This window comes from Chroicocephalus ridibundus, chromosome 13, assembly GCF_963924245.1.
Source record: "Chroicocephalus ridibundus chromosome 13, bChrRid1.1, whole genome shotgun sequence".
Lineage (NCBI taxonomy): Eukaryota > Metazoa > Chordata > Aves > Charadriiformes > Laridae > Chroicocephalus > Chroicocephalus ridibundus.
Window position 1 is genome coordinate 11,136,550 of NC_086296.1, and position 24,865 is coordinate 11,161,414.

Below are 24,865 nucleotides of genomic sequence, written 5' to 3' on the forward strand. Positions count from 1 at the left end.
TCAAGATCTCAAATCTCACAGTATTTATTTACCATGCAAAGGAAGAATTCTACAATCAGTCTTCTGAAGAGCTGCCTGTAACTATGTCAGGTCTGAAATCAGATTTCTCTGCAGCAGACTGAGTTTAGTGCAGTTTCTGTATTCAAAAGATGACTTTCAGTAGTACAATCTATGTAGTAAACGTACAGGTATAGTTGGGACACAGGAAAAACATGACCTTCTTTAGTTAAGAGAGCTGCATAGCTTTTCTCTGCAAGACAAAAATGTCAATGCCTATTGTCAAGAATTACTCTTACAGCACCAAACACTTCAGTCAATGCTACTCTACTTCACAGTTAATTTGGTAGTAAAATGCTCTACAAGAACGTCTAGACTGTCAGCCACTTGATCAATACTACAGAAAATAGCTAACAGATGAACAGAGAGACTTCTTTAAAAACCCCGACATTTTTAATGTCTCATTGCAAATGCCATTTTTTGCATTTCTTCAGTGCCTTCCAATTAAGGATCTCATGGCACTTTCACATGAGCTAAGAACAACGTGCTTTTATTAGGATCAAGCAACACAAATCAACAAGAAAACATGCTGGAACTTAAGACAACAACTTTTATATAATTTGACATTTATAAGAACTGGTGAGATTCTGCGGGTGTCTGAAGTTTCTCATTTTGCTACAACGGACAGCCTTCAAAAGTTGAAAAATGGGGGCTGCTGTTTTCCTGTCAGCTTCCACACCAGACATTTTTCTTCAACCAGGCCGTCTGAAAAGGGAGGTTGTGTAGTTGTAGTCTTTGCAGACGTGTATTCTGTTAATTCAGTGTTCCATTATTTTTAAAAGAGCATTCCAGTTCACCTACAAAACACATTTAAAGAAGGCAGCAGAGCCTGTACCTAAGCTTTCATATCCTGTACACAGGCTAAGGACTTAACCTGCATGGCTTGAATTGTATTTATTTAGCTCTAGCCATATAGTTCCCTACTGTAAGTACAATTACAGCAGTATAGCTTATGTACAGAAAAAGGGAAAGAAGCTATACTGATAATAGACACCTTTGTGGCCTCCTCCAGCCTGGGCATTAATTTATCACATGGGGAACCCAGGCAGCTGACCCCAATTAACCATTTTCTAGAGGGTGCTGGGAGGGGGAGGGATCTGGGACATATATAAACCAGAGCCAACTCATTTGGAAAGGTTAAAAAAAAAAAAAAAAAAAGATGGCAGCATGCAGAGGCCTTAGGATTCAAGCAAGGAAAAAGAGGGAGAGGAAAAAAAAAAAGATGAAAGCAGCACTGGAAAAGAAGCAAAGCAATGTGGAGACACCCTAGAAAAAAGGTACTGTGTTTGAAAAGAAGCTTTCAACAAGCTGGGGCTGGCATAGCTAGGAAACTTTGGAGAGGTAAGGGAGCCTGCAGAGAAATGGGTATAAAAGGTGTACGTTTAAATAGGAGGATTTTACCAGTACTTATCAAGTTCTTCTGTCCCACTCCTTTCCTACCTCTTCACACGATGGCAACCTGATCAGTCTGTCTACCAAGTAACAGCTTGGTGACAAGGACTTCTATACTATAAAACTACAGTTTCAACACTGCAGAAGAGCTGTATGTAGACCAGGCCAAAGTGTTTCCCTTTAAAGCTCACTTTCTACAGTTAGTGCTTGCAAAAATCAACTGAAATGCGTTAAGTATGTCAAAACCAGGTTACAAGTATCAACCCCTCCTAAGTTTCCTTATAAATAAATGTCTTGGCTTCAATGCAGCTCAATCAATGGTTATTTGCATTTAACACACACCATTTCAGGAAGGTCAACAACAAGCTTAAGAGTTAACAGAAAAGAGTAGCTTCTAATACAACTGCTTAGAATACATAAGCTTCAATTATTGTCTTTTAAAGAGACCATCATTTTAAATGTACTACCTTAGGACAGGTTCTCTTAAAACTAAGTCTTCTTCAGTCCTAAAATTGCATTTTTATTGTTGCTTTTTGTTGGACAGTAATGCACAAGTTGCATGTTTGATCTAAGATTAGGGCTCTTCCTACTGAGCAAGCCAGAAAAAGTCCATGGGAGTCTCAACAGGAAAGGTTTTCTTCCCATACTTCTCTGCTATATACTGGTTCAGTCTTCTCCAGCTTAAGGCCCAATAGAGTTTTAAAAGTGAAACTAAATTCTGGATGACGCAACTATGGTATGAAGGTCAGGCAGTGACTTCAGTTGAATGTATTCCAAATGTATATTAAAAGAACCATCAAACTGCAGCAAGCTGGAAAATGGGCAATGCTAGCAATGTGCCATTAAGTCATCATCCCACCTCAAACAATGCTAATGATAGCCAGGAAAATGAAGCAGCAGTGTAAATTGGGCAGAGGGAATCATTCGTTCTCATCTGGGTTTTGAGGGTCAAATATTTTGACATGTGTGAATGGGAAGAGCCCTTTTCGACCATTGACTTCTCCTTCCCACTGACCGTTTATATTCATCCTTGTAACCTTCACAATATCTCCAACCTGCATAGTTTAAAAAAAAAAATCAGAAAAAAGTTATCAAACATGGGAATTTCACTTTTGATACAAATCAAATGAAGAGGAACAACAAATACAAGCCCATCATAGAGGAAAAAAGCCCCACCTTCTTCTTGACTTAAGGTTCAATTGAAAAGTTACTTTTACTTAACTAAAATACCAACATTTTACTGCTAAACATGATAATGTTGTCTGCAGTCTTTTTCAGACTCTTAACTAAATGTATATTTACATATTCAGACAAATTGCTGAACTACACCTTTTCCTGGAGGAAATCTTACAACTTAATGCAAAAATATATATTTAGCTTAGATATAAATTAACATCACTAAGCTACCATCTGTAATGAGATGCAACATCCATTCAAAAGAGCACAGTACTCATACTGGTTTTAGCATCAGCTGGCTTATTTCAAAGGAATTCTGATTTTTCAAAGAGAGATTCCTATGGCAAAGAGACCATTACTTGAAGTCCTAGTTCTGACTATCGCTATCGCAATCTAAGAAGCTTCTGTAGTTTCTAAAATAATGGTACGCTTCCAAAGCAGGCAAAAGCAATCTTGAACTTTTTTTTTTAGGTATTAGATGCACAGATTCTAGCTTTATTTGTTGTTTTTACCTCTACTTCCTGCCAAAGAATTTGAAACAGGAACAAAGACATGAGCTAAACTATGATCAAGCAAGAAACATCAGCCCAAATGATGATAAGTTATACGCTTATCACTGTTCAATACCTGTATTTAATTAGTATTAGCAAAATACCCAATGTGACGAGTAGCATTTAAGACTGACTAAACAGTCATTTCTCCCTTAAATTCTTCAGAATAACTGAACATGTGGTCTGTTGCAGCAGATCTCTAACTTTACACCTCCCTTCCTGTTTACTTCATTTACTCTATGTGGTAACTACAGTAAATATTAGAAAAGTGACATTAGCAGCTAATAACTAATTTCACAAAAAGTAGAACCAGCCTATGACCAATGGCAAACAGTTAGTAAGTTTCTTCCCTAAACTAGGTCCCAAGCTCTTTGTAGTTGAGTCCCAACTTACCAAGCCACTTCTGTGAAATCCAAAGGTAACTAGCTTTGATCTTCTTATTTGAGGAAAACCCTAGATTTTAGTCCTGATACAGTATGTGTAACAATTTGTCTACGTTATTTAAATAGTATTAAAATTTAGAACTGATGCAGATAGTTTAAGAACCTTGGCCAAGGGCCTTAGATTAAAACTTTTCAGGTAAGACATGTATATTTTTCCTTTAAAGAAAGAAACCCCGAGTTTACAAAATAGTGTGCCTGTCCTAGATGATTTGAAGCCCGTTTAAACCAGTTACCATTACTCCAATAAATATTTTTGAAGATAATTCAGAAGCAAGAATCCTTAAGTGAAGTTTAAGATACTGTAATAAACTCATTGGCAGTCGCTCAGTGTTATATCTCTTAAAATAAAATTTCTCAAACTTCGAAATTCTTTTCAGAGATTTAGGCTTTAGGTTGTATATTAGAATGAAATTAGATGTTTAAGCAAAATGTGTTGCTTCCCCCACCTCAAATTTGAGACTGTCACGCTTGGAACAATTGTAATCTTGTGCTTTTGAGAGAGGAGAAAACCCTCTGAACTCCCATAAGCTCTTGGGATATAACCGAGACTGTATTACTTTCTTAAATGGACATCTTTAATTATGCTGTTCCTAAACTCAAACACAAAGCCAGCATATACTATTAAGTAGTTATGCACTGCCCATGATTGTTAGCACATACATAGAGCATTAATTTGACGGGTTTTCATCTCTTCACAGACTACTACAGCATGCTTTAATTGCTTATTTGCTAAAAAGCACAATTTCTCAGACTTTTCACTGAATAGAAAGGCTAGAGAAAGCTTTAAATAGTAACAAGATGACCTAAACAGGAACCTAACAAATGTCTCTTTAGGAAAAGGCTGATAACATCTATAAATACTCAGTGTTACATTGCTAGATTTAAATAACCCTTGAAGACAGATCCAAGTTCTGTTTTAGACCCAAATTCAAGATGACGCAACCAACATCAACAACAGTTAAAACCTAACAAGAAGCTGCATTTGCACCACACCTTAAAACCAATCGACTCTCAAACACTTTACTCTTATTCATGGAAGAAAAAAAATAATAATCTGTACTACACTGGATCAAAAACATAGACTTGCATTTTCTGAGAGTCTGACAATTTACTTTTGCTCACGTGCAGTAGAGATCAATCCATTATTCATTCTGAAGCTCTAGAAAAAGATATCCTTCAATTTGACTCCGAAGATCTCTACAATATGAATAGGTTTGCAAGTCTTGCTTCAGCTGAGTGAAAAAAAATACTTACAATATAAGTCTATTGCATTGCAACAAACTTCCATGTAGGTCAACAACCTAAAATGTTCTTTAGACTGCTGGGTGGGCAAAATTGCTACAAATCAGTATCTGCCATTAAAGAGTGCTAGCTGACAAAAGCTACTCAAAAAATACTCCCATATGCCAAGAACCACTAGAATAGTAAATTGATTTGTAATAATTGTATTTTTCTTGAGTGTTGTTTTTTTTGTTTGGTTGGTTTTTTTAATGAAAGCTTCTGAACATCCACTTCTGCAGTTCCCCTGAAAAGATTAAATGAAACAGAATTTTGAAAAAAGATTTTTGGAGAAGGAGCCAATAGATAGTCATGATAGAATAATTCATGGATCTTATGTTAAAGACCTCCATTTTGACAATGTCTAGAAGAATCTGGTTAAGTAGTCCCTCTGTATTTTTCCCCGAAGTACTAACTAAAAGCAATATTTGGTAAATGCATCTATAATGTGGTCAGCTGAGGTGTGATCTCCCACTAAAATTATTTAACACACTTTTTTTTTTTTTTTTTAAGAGAACATTTTAAGCCAGTCAGAAGGACTGTCTTATGATTAGGCACAGGACAGAGTCAGGAGATCTGGTTCTATTCTCATCTCTGCCACAAACTTCCTGTATGACTCCGGACAGCTCATGGCCCTTATCTATAAATTAGGATAACGCTTCCTTAGTCTCAGCATCTCTCAGATAAGTTAATTCACTTGTAAAGCATGCCAGCATTGCTGGATGGAAGTATCAACTGCTGAAGTGAGTAATACTTCTGAAATGCAGCCATTTGGTTCCACCCAAATGATAAAAATCAAAATGTATTTTAGGTAGCATCCTTTCATTATGTCCCTGTTACAGCATGAATTCAAAGCCCTGGGGAAACACAAGCTGTGGAACATGCCAGTCAGAAGGGTTACTTCATTCACTCTACTCTCCCATACCTGTCTTCCATTTGAAGCTGATTCATACACTGCAAAAGGTTTCCTGCATGCCATTTTAGTCACACAGTCAACCAATTCCACATGTTTTACAGATATTCCAATAATTATATATTAATAGTTCTACGGTTGATAGAGTTCTGTAATATAAGTTTAAGGAAATAAAAATGCATTAAAACTCTAAATTGTCATTTTAGCCCACTGGGTCAATAGCTGTAGAAAACATACTGTGCTCTGGAACTTATGGGATGCTGAATTTCAGTCATTATCCTAATTAGTGTCACAACTTACCTTCTTTGGTAACGCTAGCACTAGTACCAAAAATGAAACAACTGTTCAAACCAGCTGCCTGTTCTGAAGAAGAATAAATAAGGCTCAACTCTAAGAAATTACCTGATATCCCATTGTCCCCAAAAGTTATAAAGCTGAGCTACACAAAAGAGGCAGAGTTCAGTTGCACTGCAAACAGGACAAAGTGACACTGAAGTAGCCCGTAGCTTTAGGTACTGAAAGATTCAAGAAACCAACAGGCTGAAAGCACAGCTTAATTCCTTCATTTCTGATGTTGTTGCTCAGAATAATGGTTGATGTCCAAACCAGAGAATCAAGTAGTTCAGTGAAAAGACCTTCAACTATTCTTGAGACATGAAAGCATGTCAGAGGGCAGCAGAGAATGTTGAAGTCCTACATGCAATTAATCTAGCTTAGCCTAGGAACAGAGTAAAGCAGTAGAAGTTTGCATTTCAAATATAGCTAGGACAATTGCCAGAGCTGGGGTTGCAGCACTACAGATAAAGTGCTGCTTTTCATTAAATGATGGTAGCCTGTCTCCATCTGATTAAGCATGCTGTCCTGATTGTACAGAATTTGGGGCTCAAAACTCCCATAGAGTTCTTGAGCCACAATGAACCTCACTGCAGTACAGGATCTCCTCTAGGTGATCCATGTCACTTTCAGTTTCATCTGAAAGCAAACTCCGCAAATAGTTCTGAGGGTAAATGTATATTAAATTGTGAGGCACTCAGCACTATCATGATGGGAACCATCAACAACTTCGACTGGAAAAGGAAGCTACGAAGATTAAGATTGCACACAAAATCTCTGAAATAATTGGGAGTTGTATTTTCAAAGGTAGCATACTGAAAAGTTGGTGCATGTTAGCACAGACACAGGAATCCTACTGCCAATGTCACTTTCAGTTCGATAGTTATCAGAACTAAAGCTCCCTGATTGACACGTCACAAATACAGGCTCAATATTTTGCTTAAAATCTAGATCTTGTGTCTTGGATGCATTTTAATGCTTAAAACAGCAATACTAAGTTTCTTTGGCTTAAGAAAAGCACAATGCTTGCTGTCTAGTGAAAGAAGTAGCCTAATTTCCTAATTAAGAAAGTTCTATTACTAGCACATTTTGGCCTACTTGTCTCAACTTTCCTTTGAAGAGGAGAAAAGTTAACTGTAACCTAATTGTAACAAGCTCAAGAGAAATACTTCAAGTCAGTTATACAATTATGGTCAATGGGTATTTATTTCACCAAAACATTTCAGTGACAGGTTAACTCTGTCAGAGCAAACATTCATGTATATGTCTAATATATCATGAACAGATAAACTACTTAATACTATAATGCTGGCACAGAGGTAGAAAAAGCCATCATTAGTATAAAAGATTTGCTATGTAAGTGAAGCTTTTGTTTTAAAAAAATAAATCTTCAGATTCCATAACATTGTCATGTTAAGGTCTGGAGATGAACTCTAGGACTACTACAGCCTTCAAAATGGTCTATGATGCTTGTTACAGCATTTGCAATATATTTAAGGACGATTTGTAAATACATGGCAGACATAAGTCTAGTGGCTGCTGATGGTCCCATTTTCTGGTTCCTTACACCACTTCATTCCATTTTATAAGTGAATTTAGAATTTGTTGTTCATGTCCTGAATCAACCTTCAAACAGTTGACTAATTTTTAAGGAAATTATCCACCAACAGTTTATCTACTGCCTATGCTGGACATAAAGAACTTTGTTGTATAGAAGTTAGCAATCAATCTACTACTTTGGATCCAAACCAGAAGTACCCAACTATCAAGAGATAAGCTCCTTTAAAGTAAAACATACCAGGATTTAGCCTGCTGGGCACTGCCTAGTTGTCACGTGCTGGTTAGAGCATGCCAGTTTAAAACAAGGCCTCATTAGCATATTATTGCTGGCTATAAAACTACAGGTTATTAAATGCTGAGAAATTTTAAGGTAGACTTTGCTGCTCTTTATCATAGTAACAGTGCCAAAGAATCTCTGCTCTTACAGAATTCATCACCTTCTTAAAGTTCTATCCTGTATAACCTTTGAACACAGAATTGCCCTCCTAGTTTTCCCAAAGAAAAGCAGGACTGAAGAACAGCAGTACAAAACCCTGTCGTGTAGAGTGCTAGTCCCAGTAAATACAGGAGACTGTATCCCTGTCCTTCATATTCCTTCCTCTAGAGCACCAGAAAGGAAGGAAATGCTTCTTGGCTAAAAGCACAAAAGTAAAGAAACAGATCTGGGTCGTTGGGTTTTTTGTTGTTTCTTTTTTTTTTGGTATGTGTGTGGGGGGGGTTTGGTTGGTTGTTGGTTTTTGGTTTTTTTTTAATGCAGTACCCATGAAAATACTACACACATTGGTAGTAAAGTTAGTTGTAATGAGGAACTGCAGACTTCAATAATTTCTTTAAAAACATTAAATCTGAACTGCCAAGGTAACTAACTCAACTAACACCACTGTACATAAATCTTAGAAATACATATAATTTATCATAGACTTTACTAATTGAAAGTAGTGGTGCAGGGAGATGCTCAAAGTTATATTTATACCAACTGTATGCTTTGAGATAGTAGCTATACTAAAAAATTTTATTTTAGCCTACAAACAGATTACTATTCCATTTTTTATTTTAGAGAATAAAAGTAGAGCATATAATGCAGTACAACCAAGTCAACATTTAGACGCTAGTCACTTCAATACTACCAATAAGAATGCTAAATAATTTTAGCCCAGCAAGGTCCAAATTGTAATAAATGCCACATTAACTAGTATCCTTACAGGAACAACACTGTAGTTGCCCTTAAAGTGTCACACTTCAAATACTATTTAAAAGTTAAAACACTCCATCGTTATCTAACCAAACAGATCTTGTTTCAGATTTTCAGTATTCACCTGTTTCACAAATTACATTTTTAATGTGAGAAATGTAAAAAAAATACCTTCCTCACAAAACAAACTTACCTGTAATGGGCTACGAATCTTTATCTTTCCTTAAAGAAAACTTCTGACAGCTTATGTAAACAATAGCATGACACAGAAAAACTAGACTTGGCAAGCAGAGAGCTTGTCCCATTTTCAAGCTGAACCCAGGAGAATGACATCCCTCCACTTAAAAGGAAGTCAAGCAGATTACTACGCAATAGCTTTATTTACTCCAGATGGTGTTCTCTTCCTTTTAAGTACTGTCTCTGAGCTGACCACACAAAGCTAGAGCCAGCAAACAGATATTTTGGTCTATATTGTTTTATCACTTTAAATGAGATTACACAGTAATTATACTAAGAAGGTGTTCTACTGGTACAACTGAACTGTGATTTAGAGTGCACCTATACTAAGGTGGAGTACTGTCAAATACTATTATTCTGCAAGAGCACCATTAACTTTCTTCCCCAAAATATTCCCATAACCTGTTCTTTTTCTACCACTAGCTAATTTCAGCGCTCTTACAAAATAGAAGCTTCAAACGGTCCACATCATTTAGTGAGATGTAGAGCCCTGACAAGGTTGGGATTAAATACCTCATCAGGGCCCAGCAGGTGTTACGCAATCTGAAGGAAGATCATGAAAAAAATTTCAATTTTTTTCTTTGAGTAGTACATGTGACAAAAAAAAATATTGCTATAATGATGTTGATAAAGCTCCCTATGCATGGATAGATATGGAGAAGCTGTAAACACTGATTTAAATGAAAATGTAGATCAGTTCCCAGAATTCTGTTTCTGAAGCCTCTTGAGAAGCCACAACCTGTCTCAGGTGCACTTGCAAAGAAAACAGACTACATCAGAAGACAAAATATGCCAGTGGTGGGAGACACAAAGACATGAGGCAATAAGTGATTAGAACTCAGTGGAAGAGTCTCTCAAACAAAGCTTCTGCAATTTGAAGCTTCAGAACAATTCAAGCCTACGTGTTAGTCACAGAATTAATCCTACAGGTACACTAGACTAGGTAAAATACAAGGTTAATTAGGCCACTAAAGAGCAAGTCAGAAAAATCTGTTTGTGAGGGCCATCCTTCCAAGTGGTTCTGCTACCCTGCAGCAAAGCAAGTTCCCTGAAGTAATTCCATGACACATTGATAACATAACAAAATCAATCGCTTGCCTTGCTTTGTTTTCAGAAGCATCAGTAGTTTTGGCAGGAATCTTCTGTACAGTGCAGCTGGCAGTGAATTTACACTTTGCTCTATGATAATTTTCACATGCTGGTCACAAATAACAAGCTGCTAGATTTCATAAGATTCAAGGAAAATCCAGTGATACATATTTAACTTTTAACCCCGTAAGAATAATCATCTGTAGAGGTTTTACAAATACAGGAGGAAAAACACTTGGGGCAACTATTATGAATAACTGGAAGTCACAAATATAACCTTTCAAATTTCAGTCAGAAGTATCAGCTATAGGTAACAGCTTTAGCTTGCAAAGTAACTGAGCAAAAACAACAGGAAAAGTTCAAAAATATTTTTAAAACCACTGTTATTTTACTTGCTAAAATGCTGTTGCTTCCTTTGCTTGTTTCCTTGCATTTGCTCCTTGAAGTATTGTAGCATGCTCAAATTTCATCTTTGAGACTGGCACTTTTTGCAGGTGAGATGTTTTTGAACTATGGGTTAACTAAAATAAAAAATGCTTTGGCAAGCGCAAGAACTTATTAAAGGTTCAACTCAAGTTTAGAGACTACACAACAGCCTTTCATTTAACCTGTTGCCCCCAGTTTAGATCTTAAGATTTCTCAAAATCCACTTCTGAAAACCAAAGTTAAAGGGACTTGAGTACTTCTGATGTATTTGTGCCCAGATTTCAGCACCAGATACTGAAGTGCATCTCATAGTACAGTTGAGGATCAGAAAGACCATGTTTATCAGCAATCCTTGCCTTTCTCTGAAGGATGCTACTGCCAGTTCTCAACCTGGAATACTGCAATGATTAATGAAACGTCTTTCCTTCACCAAGATTAAGTGGAGAAGCAAAGTCATCCTCTCACTAGCACTTAGTTCCAGAGCAGGATGTATACACTCCACTACCCTTGTAACGTAATGTTGAACAGGCAAGAAGAGAAGGTAAATACAGGTCCTGAAGTAACTTGGTCACTTTTCTTAAAGGAAGTGGTATAGATGAAGCAATTTGTGTAGATCTTTCTTCAGAATGTAACATAATTTCTTTGCAGTCCCTTGATATAGATAAGCAGACTCCACATGAAGTCATCCACAACAACTTTGCCACTAACAATTTTCAGTTTCTTATTTTACAAAACAATTGAAAACCATATGACTTGAGAGGAAAAAAAACTTACCTCTAATGCCAACGCAGTCTTGTCATAAGCACAGGGTACTCTCTTTTGGATAGCTTTGGCATAGACCGGTCCATTCTGTGTTGATGGCAGAGGATTGATCACTGCTCCAGGTGTATTGGATACCGAGGGAAGGGGACTTGCGGTTTGAGGTTGAGCATAAGCATGGGCGGGTTCTGGAATACCGTAACTGTTGGAATTCCTGTTTCCATGCTTCCCATGAGTAGATCTGACTAGCTTTTCTACATAAGGAACAGGAATCATCCCAATCCGACCATCCTTGTTTCTGGCACTCCACCACTGTTCTTCAGGCTTCTCTACAATTACCAGTATCTCGCCCTTTTTAAATGGAAGATCCTCAGCATCATTGCCAGGAAAGTCATAGAGAGTCCGAACACATTCCACATTTTCGTCTGCAGTGGACATAGCAGGGGCAGATCCAGATCCCATTGGTGGACTTGGATACCTAAGTTTAAAAAAGATTTGGTATAATCAATAGCTATTGTTTTCCATTTCCAGTAACAAAGCTAAGTACCAGTTTTACAGTAGGAGCACCAATTAGAGGAGAATTACTTACTCAGCTTTGTAACAAAAGTATTAGCTTGGTAGCACTGTGAGGCATTTAATGAGTAACTCATGCTCTCGAGCAATTAGCGTAAATACCCATATTAAACCCAATAAAAAAAACCCTGAAACCTGGTAAAAATCTATCATGGATGCAGAAAACTGGGAGGAATAATGCAAAAATCTTCATTCACCTGTTTTAGATTCTTGTGAGGAACTATAGAATAAAATTAATTCTATAGCTTAAGTTATAGCTATATATAGCTATATATAGCTATAAAAACAAATAAAAATTATTTGGGTGACTTGGGATGGAGAGGCTCTTGGAGAGCTAAATAATCCTCTTCAGTTCATCACATCTGTATTTTTAACTTTAGCATCCACTTCTAAAGAATTCAGTAATTCTAAATGCCAGACTTGAGGGACCATAGTGGAAAAAGGGAATAAAAGTAAGAGGAGGGTATGATAAAAACTTATAGTTTTCTAACTAAAAGGTAGAAGTCCAATGTTGTCTTTCTGATTAGTGTTACAGCATCTTTCTAACTGAATCCTACTACTTACATGCAGAATTTTGGGGACAACCAGTCACATCTATACAGAAACTCTTTTCTTTAAGAAAAGAGATAGGCAGATCCTGTTATTTTAGAAGACAACAGTTTTTCCTTCTTTTCTGGAAGGTAATATGGAATTGAGCTCCCTAATCTTATTTTACAACTTCTACTCTCAAAGGGTTGTTATAATAGAACAGCAAAATTATTAGTTAAAAAGCACTTATCTTTACTGCATATTTAAATACCTAATAACCTAACGGTGACATCTTCATAAAAGACAATATGAAATACATCCACCGGTAAGAATGGAGTAAGGAACGAAAAAGCTAACCATCTAGAGATATTTCTTTGCCTTATTAACCATAATATTACCTTTAATTTAATCACATCATTGTTTATTAGTTTGCCCATCACCTGTCCAATACAGTCATTTCATTGTCTGTGATAACCCATAAGATCGTTCATCAAATAAGACTATTTTCACTGCAGTCTATTTTCACCATAAACTTTACACGTTCTATTCACAGCAGCTGTCAAAAATCTTAACATATATAGGCCATAGCAGATACTTATTATCTAAGCTACAATAGCAAGCATGCATGTCATTAGCCTACTTCAATTCTCTTTTGCTGCTTGCGAAATAAGATGGAAGTCAAATCCCTGTGATTTTTGCAAGGTATGCCAGAAGCCTTAAACAGAAAGATACATGCTTCTTTAAGACACCCTGCAGCAGCTAAAGCCAGGGGAGAGGGGGAACCCTTTAGAGAGCAGTCACTGTGCATAAGCAAGAGCTCAGGAACATCTGCAGTGATGGTCAGAGCTCAGTATTGACACAAAACAAATAGAAAGCTTAAAACAGTTGGTTTTCAACTGGTTATGAGTTTAAAATGTCATCTCCAAGGGCTAAAAGTGTTGTATGGCTATATACATAAATTACTTAATCCTACCACAAAAACCACCTCTCCATACTACTTTATGAAGTTGAAAGAATCAACAGCCTTCAAAAGCTCAAGCACTTGCGTGTGATGTTCCCCTGAAAATACCAGAGAAATAAGAATTGTTCTGAGGCACATAACCTGTCCACCCCTATTCTAAATCTAGTTCATTAACTAAAAATAAACATATCCAGAAATGCTACCTCTCATCCTCCCTCTTGCAACAGGAAGTCTCCTTCAAACAGAATTTCAAACCATCAACCATGTCACTGATTTTTAAGAAGAGTTCAGAATAAAAATCATGCTAAGGAAAACCACCTAGTCAATCCTATTTGTTGCTTTATAAAAAAGCTTGTCATTTCATGGTAGGCTAGGTACCATCTGTCTCTGTATGCTGAGAGAACAATATGCAATCAAAACCTTGAAAGTAAAGTGGTACTGTAAAATGCTTATAAAATCTTTCATGCAAAATTCCTAACAAATACCAAGTAAGCAAGTGGAATCTGCTAAGTTTTCAAGTGTTTTGAGAAAGCCAAGTCAGTCATTGCCATAAATGATTAAGAACAAGTTTTTACATCCAGAAAGGCACAACAGCATCCAGATTAAGGAGAACAGAGATAAGATTGCTTCAGTGTAGACTTTTTTCCCTCCCAACTGTCCAAAAGTTTAAGCATGCACATAACACTGGGCACCTCCATTTAAGGGTTCCTGCAATGGTGACAGTGATTTTTTTTTTCCACCTACATATCTCTCTAGCCACAGCACAATCACTACACAGAAGACTTCTCAGCAACTTCAAGGAGTTCTTGAAGCTAGTGCTTTCTGTCACACCCCTCCCATCACCTGACAGCTTTACAGAAAGACTTTTTGACCAGTTGAGTTTTTCAACTTGACAAGTTATTGTCAACCTTTGACAGGTTACTGACTGGCCGATGCCAAGGTTAAATTGTGACTGTAAACCTCAAAATTATTCTTCCCCCCTTAGAACTTTCTAATCTGCAAAATTTAGTTGTTTTCTGTGCAAAACATAGTAAGATTTGAAACTGCAGAATTTAGAAGCAAAGCAATCTGAATTTCTTTTTTTAATGTATCACTATTTTTCTAGCGTTTATTTCACTTCATTCTATCCAGGAAGCCCAAAAGCTTTGAAATAAGATACTGGGAAAGGCTTTATTAATTAAAAATAAGGAATATGTTCTCAAGCTTTTGATAAGCAGATTACTGATGTAAATTGCAGGTATGTCCCATGTTGGGAACAGGACAAAGAATGATCTCATAGCCAAATCACATTTTCCCATCCTCCTAGAATAGCATTTCTCAGTGTAGTGCATGCAGTATGCAGATACAGATGAAAAGTGCCACAACCAAACTGTGAGAAATAAATACATGTTTTACATTTTTTTGGGGGTGGAAATGCCACTCTAGAAGTTTAGAAAATGCTGTTCTAGAATGTATTAAAGCTGATTTAACATGGTGAAGCAGTCTAATCACATAAAGGCCTGTTCTGTTGTAATCAGTGTGGATGCAGGGGCAGACAGCAACTTAAGCTCAGTGGCTGTACTTCAGTCACTGAGGATAAGACTTGTGAACCAGCTTCTCAACCACCCTAGGAACAGAAGGACAATACCAGAAGAAAAGGTTGACACAAAGCACGACCACACCCTCTTGCAATGCAATTACAGCCAGTGGTAAAGAGGTACATGGCAACTTTAAATATGTGTACATGCACTATAAGGACAGGACCTGATTTGACTGAAAGAGCAAGCCATAATGGTCACTGAGATCCAGAGGGCTAAGGACCACTGTTAGAAACCGTTTCACACAAGGGCCGTAACCAAATGTTTCCTTAGTATACATGGCGTGGCCTTACATCCAATGTTAAGATCCTGGAGCTGCTAGGTTGGACTAAGACACCCTCCCTCCTTGCGCCACCTCGAGCAAAGATGGCAGTGGGTGGGGCGGAGGGAGGGTGGCACTCACCTGGGCGCAGGCTCGATGAGGGTGGTGGTGTCCAGGTAGTGGATCTTGTAGAACTCCAGCAGGGCGGGCAGGTGCTCAAACTCCTGGTCGCCGATCTTAAAGCGGCGGTTGGGCAAGGAGTTAATGATATAGTGGGAAACCCGGGAGTTCTCAGACACCGAGAGCACGTAGTCCCCCGGGCAGGTGGAGGAGTCCCGCACCAGGAACATGCCATGCCGCTGCCCCTGCAACCGCGTCTGCGCCTCCGCCCGAGACACCGGGCCCACGTACCAGCTGGAGCGGTCCGACGAATCGAAACGAGCGGCAGAGGACATGGCTCCGGGCAGGGAAGGGGAAGGGAGAGGGGGAAGGAAGGTGAAGAGCCCGAAGGCCCTAGGCAGAGGGAGAGACCCGGAGAAGGGAAGGCCTGGGCAAGGAGGCCTGGGAGGCGGAGCGGGCTGGGGGCTAGGAGGAAGCGGCTAGCGCTCAGCCCAGCAGATAGGAAGCCCAGGGAAAGGGGAATAAGGGTGAAGCAAGCTCCGTGCCTCTAGAGGCGGAGGACCGAGGAGCGGCTGGGGTGGGGCTGGCCAGACGCGGCGGTCAGGGCCCCCGAGTCTCCCTCAGCGGCGGGGTGTGCAGGGCATCCTTCCCGCCTCTCTCTCAGGCCTGCGGCGGGCCCGGCCGGGCGGGTGGCGAAGAGCAGCGGCGGCTGACAAGGACAGGCAGCCCAGGAAGGCGGCGAAGGTAGCCTGCTACGGTGCCTCAGCGCCGGAGCCAGACGGGGAGGGAGGGGGGGCGGGGGAGGCAGAAGCGCCGGGCTCCCGTTTTCTCCTATGGGTTCCCTCCCCTCTCAGAGCCGAGCACCAAAATGGCGGCGGCGCCGGGCAGTAGGAGTTCTCCAGAGACACCGCCCCGCGCATGCGTGCTGCCGCGCGCGCCATGGAGGGGCCGGGCGCGAGGAGGCCGGGGCAGTGCCCGCCTCAGCGAGCGGGCGGCGTCGCTGAGGGAGGCGGCAGGCCGGGAGGATGGCCGCGGTTCGGTGCCTGTGGGGAGCGCCCTCTCCTTCCCCAGTCCCTTCGGGCCGTTCAGACCTTCCCCGGCGGGTAGGGCCGTCCTGGCTGGGGGGTGAATGAAGGTGAAGGGCCCCACTGGCGAGTTGAGTACGGTGGGGTGCGAGACCCCTGTGCTTTCTGCAACCCCTCAGAGAGCAGGGCTGTGCTCCTCACGCACCGCTTTACCACAGGCCCGTCCCCCCCCGAAAAATTCGCCTGGACCTTGGGCTGAAGACATCAGAGGGTGGCTCGCCAACACACCTCCTCCATCTTCTCGCCAGCGCTCTCTCAGCACGTCCTCTCTGCTCGGGTTTGCCATGGCACCCTGAGGCACACTCTGCTTCCCTCCAGGGTCCCTCCTGCCCTGCCTCAGCCTGCCTTGGGCCTCCCTCCCCTCTCCACAGGTCGTAGCTCAGTGGGATGCCCCACAGCAAGGCCCCCTGGTTTGGAGGCACAAGTCACCTTCCCTGAGGTTTCTTTGTTTTATTAGTTGATTATTTTTTTAAGGAACAAAATGGGCCGCTGCCATAATCTCCTCTGATCTCGAGGTAACTTCCTACGTGCTCTAAGAGACGGTTTCCTGTCTCATATAGCCTTGTTCCCAGATGAGGGGGGTCAAAGCCCTGTCTGTCAGGGCGCGGGCGGGAGGGAAGATGGTGTTGCAGCCGCTGAAGAGGAAGGAAACCCCGGAAAGGACTCAGCAGGCCCGAGGGGCTGGGCGAGCGCTTGGCGGGTGGTGCAGCATGAGCGGTTTGAATTTTAGAGGGAGGTTGGCGTCGGGTGACCTCAGCGTGGGCCTTTGCATGGTCTGACTCACGTTTGGGAGGGCTGGTGGTGGCAGTCAGCGTGGCTGCCTGCAGTAAGCAAGGGCGTGACAAAATAACTGCAGTCGTTCCCCAGACATGCTAGAAACCTTTGCAAATAGTGTGATTTTTAGCTCAGCCTCATGACTCTGTTTAATCTTGCTTTTGTTTTTTATTTTTGCTTTGGGGCTGGCAATGTGAAATGAAGCAGCACTTGAAAACAAAAGCCATTTAAAATGGAGAAATAGATTTAAGATGACTGTCTTGAAATGCCTAACTGGACTTTTGTGCCGTCTTATTCCAGTTTTGCTGTCTTCTTTCATGCTCTGCCTTTTCTGAAAGCTCAGTCACAACATGGTCATTTTTTTTTCTCTTTGTTCTTCTTCCTACATTGGCAGCTAATGCCAGCTGAGGTGTTTGGATTGGAACATATGGACTGTGTCTGTGTAGACATTTAGCAGAGTTCAAAAATGGAAGACTCATCCAGTGTCATCTTACATTTAGACAAAATCATCCAGGAAAGTCTTATAACATCACTAACACGAAAGGATCTTAAAGTAGGTCCTGAATATATGTACAGGTATCACTTTACCAGCCGCTGAAGTACAGCCATCTCCTGGGTGGAAAACAACAGCTGTTTAATCGTGTACAGCAACACTAGCAAAACAGTAGACCCAGAGATGAATAATACCATGTGAAAATTCACCTACATACAAAAATATTCATCCATTGCTAGGGAAGCTTACACAGTAGCTATACCGTTAGTAGCTATACCATTCCTACTGCTTTAAGTGCTTGCATCTGCCAATGAGAGTCAGTTTTAAACACATGTAGATAGGCTACAATAGATTCTGAAGGTTACTATGTTTTCTTCTGTCATTTGAGCAGATTTGGATCACTTTCTGTTTGGTCATGGCCAAAATAGAGATTAAAAGATAGTACCTGAACTTGCAATAACAGGCTAAATAATGTTTAAAAGTAATTACAAAAGCCACAAGTTAGCAAAATTAGTAACACATAGTATATTAAAAGGAAATAAAAATTCCTATTGCTGCATTTTATTGAATTATAATTTTTGGTATAATAAAAAAATGTAGTAGGTCAAATACATAGTGATTTTGCTTCAATTTTGTATGCATAGTACAAACATCTCAAAAGAGTTGAAACATGTCAGGAATAAAGAGTATTTAATTATGAAGCAGTTTTTGTGCAGTACTGCATGGGGCTGGACTGATGCTGGAGAACCAGCACACCCACCTTCCCATCCAGAGAGGATTCTAAGGCATGGAGAGGCTTTCAGTTTGTAACTGGCACAATTACCTGTTCTGAACTTGTATTCATGCAGGCTGTGTGCATCCTTCAAGTAATTCCCCCCTCAGTTTCAATAACTGGTTGAACTAGGCCAGGTCTTCTAGGTAAAAGATCCCACCTTCTTACATATGAGAAAAAGATGACTTGTTCAAGATGATTAATATTCTCTTATCAGAGTAGGCTTCAACTTCTAGACTACAGACAATCATGTCAGGTGTATTGCACCCGACAACTACATTTGGTTTAGGAAGAATGGAGAAATATCTATGGTACCACTTCACCTTTTTATTACATATAAACAAATTTATGCTCTTTGTCTTACCTGTTGGCAGCTTCCACCCTCAGAGCATGGCCAAACAGTTGTAGCACAACTGAGGAGGTGGGGAGCTCTTAAAGTGCATCAGCTGCTGATGAAATAAAAACTCAGTTGGCAGAATATTCCCTTGAGAAGATCCCGTCCCTCTTTCTCCATGCCCAGCTGCTCCTTCTTCCTTTTGCCAGAGGCTTCTGACCCCATCAGTTGGGCTGAATGCCAAAGAAATTGTACATGTGACTGGTTTCTCAGTAAGGAGAAGTACATTTCTGTCAAGGGTATAGAATGAGAATCCTTATTTGTTTCAAATCAAGTACTGGGTATGCTTCCAATGCAAAATTAATGACCCTAATTTAAACCATGAGGAAATGGGAAAGGATATGTTGGATTTGGAGGTAGACAGCTGGAGAAGAAATACAGTAGTGAAAGCAGTTATGAAACAAAAACTGAAGCAATTACAATCACTTCACCAAATGTGGAAGCCTGAAATACTTTAGGATACAAGTCCACTAATTACAAGTCTAGCAAATATGCCTATACAGCTTTACCTCTGTGCTGGCAGGAAATAGGAAAATAGATCATCAAGAAACCTAGTTATTATTTTTCTGGACTTCCTAATGTATCAGCAATTTAAGTGTTGGTATTTTGATCACTCGGTTATGGAAGAGTTGTTTGGCTATTCACTTAGAAACCAGAAATAACTTAAAGCTTTCTTAGTTCATTGTCCATCTGTCCACAATGTCTTGTGCTATACTGTCTCTGAGGACTTGCTGTAAAAAATGAATGCTTTTTACTGTAAGACTGACATATTTAGGAGATCAGATAATTTATAAATTAAAAAATATGGAATCAATCTAGAATCCCTATGAGTACATGTTTTTCTTAAGATAACACAAAGTTTAAGTGGGCTCTTGAAGGCTAAGTTCCTGAAGCACCAATCTTGATAGGAAAACTGATCAATAGTAATTATAGCTCTGTATATCAATCTGTAATCTCTCCTGCAATTTCTTTATATAGGTAACTGTAGTAAACAAGAACAAAGCTCTTTATATCTATCTGCTGAGTTAGATAAAATGCGCAAGTGTATAGCAAAGCAATTTTATTATTGTTTAGCCTATGTGTTAGCTTGAAAAGGTACACATAGGACTAAAACAGCTACTGCTAAATGATTAGGATGGTTTGAGCTAAGCTAAACTAAACCCTGTGGGTTTTTACCTAAACAAAACACATGCAAGTAAGGTAGTACATACCATAAACAGTCACAATATGCTCAGATGAAAAGAAATTTTGGGGGTGAAAGCAACAGAAGTTTTGTTTCTATCAAATCAAAAAACGTATACCTGCCCTTGGGATTAGTTCATGTAACTTAGGGTATTACACCAGTAACTGGAAAAAAAAAAAGAAAAAAGAAAAATAACGCAGCACTTCTCTCTAAGGTAGATGGTCTGCTTTAAGGGCAAGTAATTTCCTTATAACTGCATTCTAAGCCTTATATTTATTTTCTGTACACAGCATCCAACTGCAACATTTAATAAATAATGCAATCACAACATTGCTTATATTGATAAATGGAAAAACAGATCACCTGACCATCTAAAAATCAGTATTCAAACACAGAAGGAGTGATAGAGTAGAAGCTGGAAAAAAAACCCCATGAGTTTTCTCAAGATGTTTCTTTAGCTTAATGACTCATGAATGTCTTACATTCTCCTATGTAATCTAAGAATTAGCCTATCAGCTTCGTTATTTGTAATAGTAAGTAATACCCTCTAGTGGTATACATAGGAAAAATAAGCCAAAGAATGATTACTTTTTTTTTTATCATGAAAGAGGCTAAATAACATTTTCACTTGTATAACATAGGATATCACTGTTTTGTTGAGAAGTGGTAGTTAAAATGGAAAATGCACTGCAAGCATTAAACTTGCGTTAGATTTCTGAGTTCAGTTAGAAAAACTGGGTCTAGCATATGACTTGGGCCATTAGAAGTCTTGAATTGCTTGTTGTTTGCAGACAAACCAAATTGCCACTGCAGCATTTGCAGTCTGGAAGGAGTGGTTCTAGTGATGTACAGGTCAGAGAGGTCTTTCCTTGTATCTGAGGGCTACATTTAATTTCTGCACATTAAAAGTAACTTTGTAGGCAAAATAGGAATACTCGTCAGTCTCCAATATTGCAGTGTAATAAAGTCTGTATTTCCAGACTCCATGTGCACTTCAGAGTTCATTATAAACAAATATTTTCTGAAGAAGCTTATATACAGGGTTTTCTGCAGTTACCAGGTCCTTTGTTTTATTTGCCAATTGGCAAATGTTCAGAGATTGAGGTGAAAACTGACAGTGCTGGAGAAAAAAATTCAACAAATGCCCCTCTTGCCAATAAAAAGCTGTTGAGCTTATTAGAAGAAATGTGCAAGTACTCTTGCATCTTTTCCAGGAGCCCAGTCTACTAATGTAGAGTCATCTAGGTCCGTTTTGAAATCATCTTTGTTTCCATAAACAAAATATCCCTAAGTAATGGTAATATCCAGGAACTTCTTCCGTTTCTCTAAAGTCAATGTGCACGCTATTTGTCATGATGTGATGATACTTGACTAGTAGCATATCATTCTGATTGTCACTTTGGTTTTGCCCTTCTCCTGCAACCCCCATTATTGCTACGAGATTTAAAAGCCTTTGGTAGTTTGTCATGATTTTCTGGTGGCACCGCTTACTTCCTGCCCTTCTAAGAGGAAGGATCCCATACTATTCAGGTATCCCACTGGTTCATACTTTAAATCAGCTTCTAAACTAATGTTAAGCAAGATGGTAGGCAGAAGCCGATTATTTTAAGGCCTCATGAAGGAAGGATTTACTATGCCTTATCTTTCTGAGCTATCATAATTCTGTATTACGATCCTGGCGTTAGTTAGCTACTGCAGGGTCCTGGACCAGTGTAATTTTCAATACCTCTAGTTATCTCCTTATTGCTTTTTTTCTTATGTGATGGCAAGCCAATCTGTGCTCTCTTTATCTTCTTCTAAAGCATATAATAATAGAATGAAAAAAATTGCCCATCTCCCAAGCTGGTGTAACTTCACTGATATTAATGTAGTACTACAGGATCTAATTAAACTCATTAACTTTCAGACTTCACATCATGGTTAATAAAACTGAGACAGTGGTTAAAAAGAAAAAAGTTCTGACAAGAATTTATTGATTTATGCTTGTGAACAAATGTGTCTCACAGTTGAATGATGAGATTGTCATACTCTGTACAGAAATTTTTCTAGAAATCTTCTTTCCATTGTGTTGACAGAACTTGCTGTATAGAAGTTCAGGAGTGGGTGTCAGTTCACAGACTCTAACCCAGTTACAAAGATGGTTGCATGCCCAGATGAGATGAAGGTTCAGACTTTCTTGCTACTGTTCCTGTTTCCGTATGCTCAATCTTGCTGAAAACCCAATCAAGCTGTCTGACACCTGGCACAGGAGGAAGACACGAGGTGTCACCTTCCTATGTTAAGCTGGCTAGGAAGTTTTATTACCAAAAAGAAAAGCAAAAAAAAAAAATCTCAAGAAGCTCTTTCAAGCTAAAAGCTGGAAGGGAAGAAGCTAGTCAAACAGAGCCTTCTGTGCCTTTTTTTCTGTCCATGCTGAAGGTTGCGAAAAGTCTCCTTTAAAGCAAAAGAACCTCTATACTTTAACTGGGATAAAATGGCAGTTCTGTGGTTACTTTAAAAACGCTGCTTTCTGGCAGGTGGGCAGATACTGACTGTAAGTGGCATTTTGTGCAGAACACTTGCAGATGGGCAGTTATTGACTGTGAATGGCATTTTGTGCAGAACACTTATTTTTCAAACCTTTAAATACTGATTTACATATATAAGAAAGACATATAAAATATCTAAGTATTTTCTTGAAGCCTTAATTTCCTCATCCACTGGCAAAAAATAAATATTTAAGTTCTCTAATCTTCACTTGAATTGTCAAATTCCTCCCAGTCTGATACGCTCATAACTTCCGATGGAAAGTCAAGGTGATACTTCACACGGTCTGCATGCCATTCTGAGAACCATTTCTCTGTTTCCATTAAAATAGCCCTAGGCAAAGTGAGGACGCAGGCAGCCATCCCAGAAATATCATCTTCCAGCTGGGGTCCTTCCTCCCAACAGTCTCTCTCTGCATCGTAAATGTGGACATAGTCCATGCGGATTCCTCTGTTGTGGGATCTGCCTCCCAAGACATAGATCCTGTTGTCTAAAACTGCAATACCTGGCTCTCCATGTCCTGCAGGTAGTGGACATACATTTGTCCACTGATCAGTGCTTGGCCTGTAGCAGGCAACCTGTAAAAAAAAAAGAAAGATTAGCCAAAATCGAACTTGTATCTTAGTGACAGAGCCTGGCCATATGGCAAACTATTTAGGAAGCCATGCAATATCATCAGTCTTTTGACAGGGTGTTGATAATGGAGAGAGCATATCACTACGTAGTAGAAGTACAGTAAGTACAGTACTCAGCAGAAAACTGTGCATAGTTGCCATATAGCTTTGAATCACAACTTTTGACCCAGCTGCTGGAGTAACAGCTGTATGTCATTCAAAAAATGTATACAAAAGTGAAAGAGATAGGGAAACATGCTAGGATAAGATCAGACATAATGCATCTGTTTGCATTAGGAAAAAACGTGTCAGAACTTACAAATGTGACAAATCTGCTAAGCTGTCTCTGCACCATAAACACATGGGAAGTTTTAGATTTCATTGGGTACCTACTTGCGTAACTACTTTATTTGTAAGCACCTTTTTATCATTCAGATACGCTTTTCAATTGGATTTAATTCTGCCATCTTCATTTGCTTTATAATTGTGTCTTCTTTTCATGTCTGTAGCAGTTCTAGAAGCTGGAATAAGACTCGAGAATTCTCTCCAGCCATCACTTATCATCAGGTACTGTATTTTTAATTATACAACTCTGTATAAGTATACAGTATATTTAAGTATACAACTGTGTCCTGCAATTAAACATTGTTAAGTCAAAAGTCCTCGACTTGGAAAAAATGCACATGAGAAGACAATGCAAAATAAATTTGATGTGCTACTTATGAGGTATGTGCATCCCAGTGAATGTTATCCTTCAAAGAGATTTTAAAATTGGTAGGAATTTCAAGTGCTAGAGCTTTAAATGCTTTGTGAGTTAGACAATGCATTCGTTCAAGACAGACAACAGTAAATAAATCATTGCAAATTCTGCAATTGAGTGGGGGAGAGCTGGTGCAGTAGCTGTTGCTGGGCAGACAGTTTTATTTGCATACTTAGTAAGAGACAGACATTACGTCAGAGTGCAAGCATCCATAAGAAAGAGACTCTTCCAAGAAAGACACAGGTATGACGTGGTCTCACCTGATGAACATCCCTTCTGTAGCCAGAATCGTTGTTGCTTCCTCCAATTACATAGAGCTTTCCTAGCAGTGCAGCCATCCCATGCCAAGCACGTCTCACTGGACCATCTGCTAAAACATCCCAGCGGTCAGTCTTTGGGTCATAACATTGTAGCTCCTTCAAATAGTCTTCTCCTCTCCTCCCACAAGTAATATACATCTTCCCATCCAGTGCTGCTCCAGCATGTGCGTATACCTGTAGTACCACAAGGAAGCAAGAGGATTTATGCACTTCTCACAGTTTCAAAGTATGGAATAGACACTAAGGGAGTGACATTCTTCATGAGTTACGCAGGTATCAACATCTGGAAGGATTTCCTTATAGACAATTCCTTTCTAGGTGATTATGCTATAAGTGTGAATTTCTGAATGAAATACAGTAGAATTTCTAAAACTTCCAGAACTGTCGTGGGTTCTTATTCTTTTTTGTTCCTTGATTAGAAGATCATTCATACTATTACTTTTCTCCCTAGTCTACTTGGAAGCCTTTCTGTTGGAGATTATTCTTATGCAAGCAGTGTTATCAAGAAGGTAAGATT

At 39.4% G+C, this 24,865-nt stretch overlaps 2 protein-coding genes and 1 long non-coding RNA gene across 5 annotated transcripts in view; 1 reads left to right on the top strand and 2 right to left on the bottom strand.

The window, feature by feature from the left end:
• On the bottom strand, positions 1 to 16,258 carry CRKL (CRK like proto-oncogene, adaptor protein). The gene is made up of 3 exons (XM_063350548.1): positions 15,449 to 16,258; positions 11,422 to 11,884; positions 1 to 2,504 (listed from the first exon to the last, which is right to left on the bottom strand). Exons 1-3 carry the CDS (start codon positions 15,760 to 15,762, stop codon positions 2,370 to 2,372), a joined length of 912 nt encoding a protein of 303 aa, XP_063206618.1. The 5' UTR covers positions 15,763 to 16,258; the 3' UTR covers positions 1 to 2,369.
• Positions 16,046 to 24,865, top strand: part of LOC134522679 (uncharacterized) — an 11,213-nt gene continuing 2,393 nt past the window's right edge. The window contains exons 1-3 of one of the 2 annotated variants that reach the window (XR_010073099.1): positions 16,046 to 16,171; positions 23,778 to 23,835; positions 24,800 to 24,857. This is a non-coding gene — a long non-coding RNA (uncharacterized LOC134522679). Of the gene's footprint in view, positions 16,172 to 16,384; positions 17,028 to 23,777; positions 23,836 to 24,799; positions 24,858 to 24,865 lie in introns of those variants that run through there. The other variant, XR_010073100.1, reaches the window with a different exon arrangement.
• The window catches only part of KLHL22 (kelch like family member 22), a 17,777-nt gene continuing 14,981 nt past the window's right edge, over positions 22,070 to 24,865 (bottom strand). For both annotated transcript variants that reach the window (XM_063350544.1, XM_063350543.1), the window contains exons 6-7: positions 24,289 to 24,522; positions 22,070 to 23,232 (exon numbers count right to left, since the gene is read on the bottom strand). In XM_063350544.1, coding sequence (XP_063206614.1) covers positions 22,855 to 23,232; positions 24,289 to 24,522 — 612 coding nt within the window. In that variant the 3' untranslated portion in view covers positions 22,070 to 22,854. The remainder of the gene's footprint in view (positions 23,233 to 24,288; positions 24,523 to 24,865) is intronic.

Coding starts and splice junctions, on each gene's coding strand:
- CRKL (XM_063350548.1), bottom strand. CDS start 15,762: ATGTCCTCTGCCGCTCGTTTCGATTCGTCGGACCGCTCCAGCTGGTAC. Junction 11,885..15,448: donor CTCATCGAGCCTGCGCCCAG/GTGAGTGCCACC, acceptor TTTTAAACTTAG/GTATCCAAGTCCACCAATGG. Junction 2,505..11,421: donor AGACTGCGTTGGCATTAGAG/GTAAGTTTTTTT, acceptor TAAACTATGCAG/GTTGGAGATATTGTGAAGGT.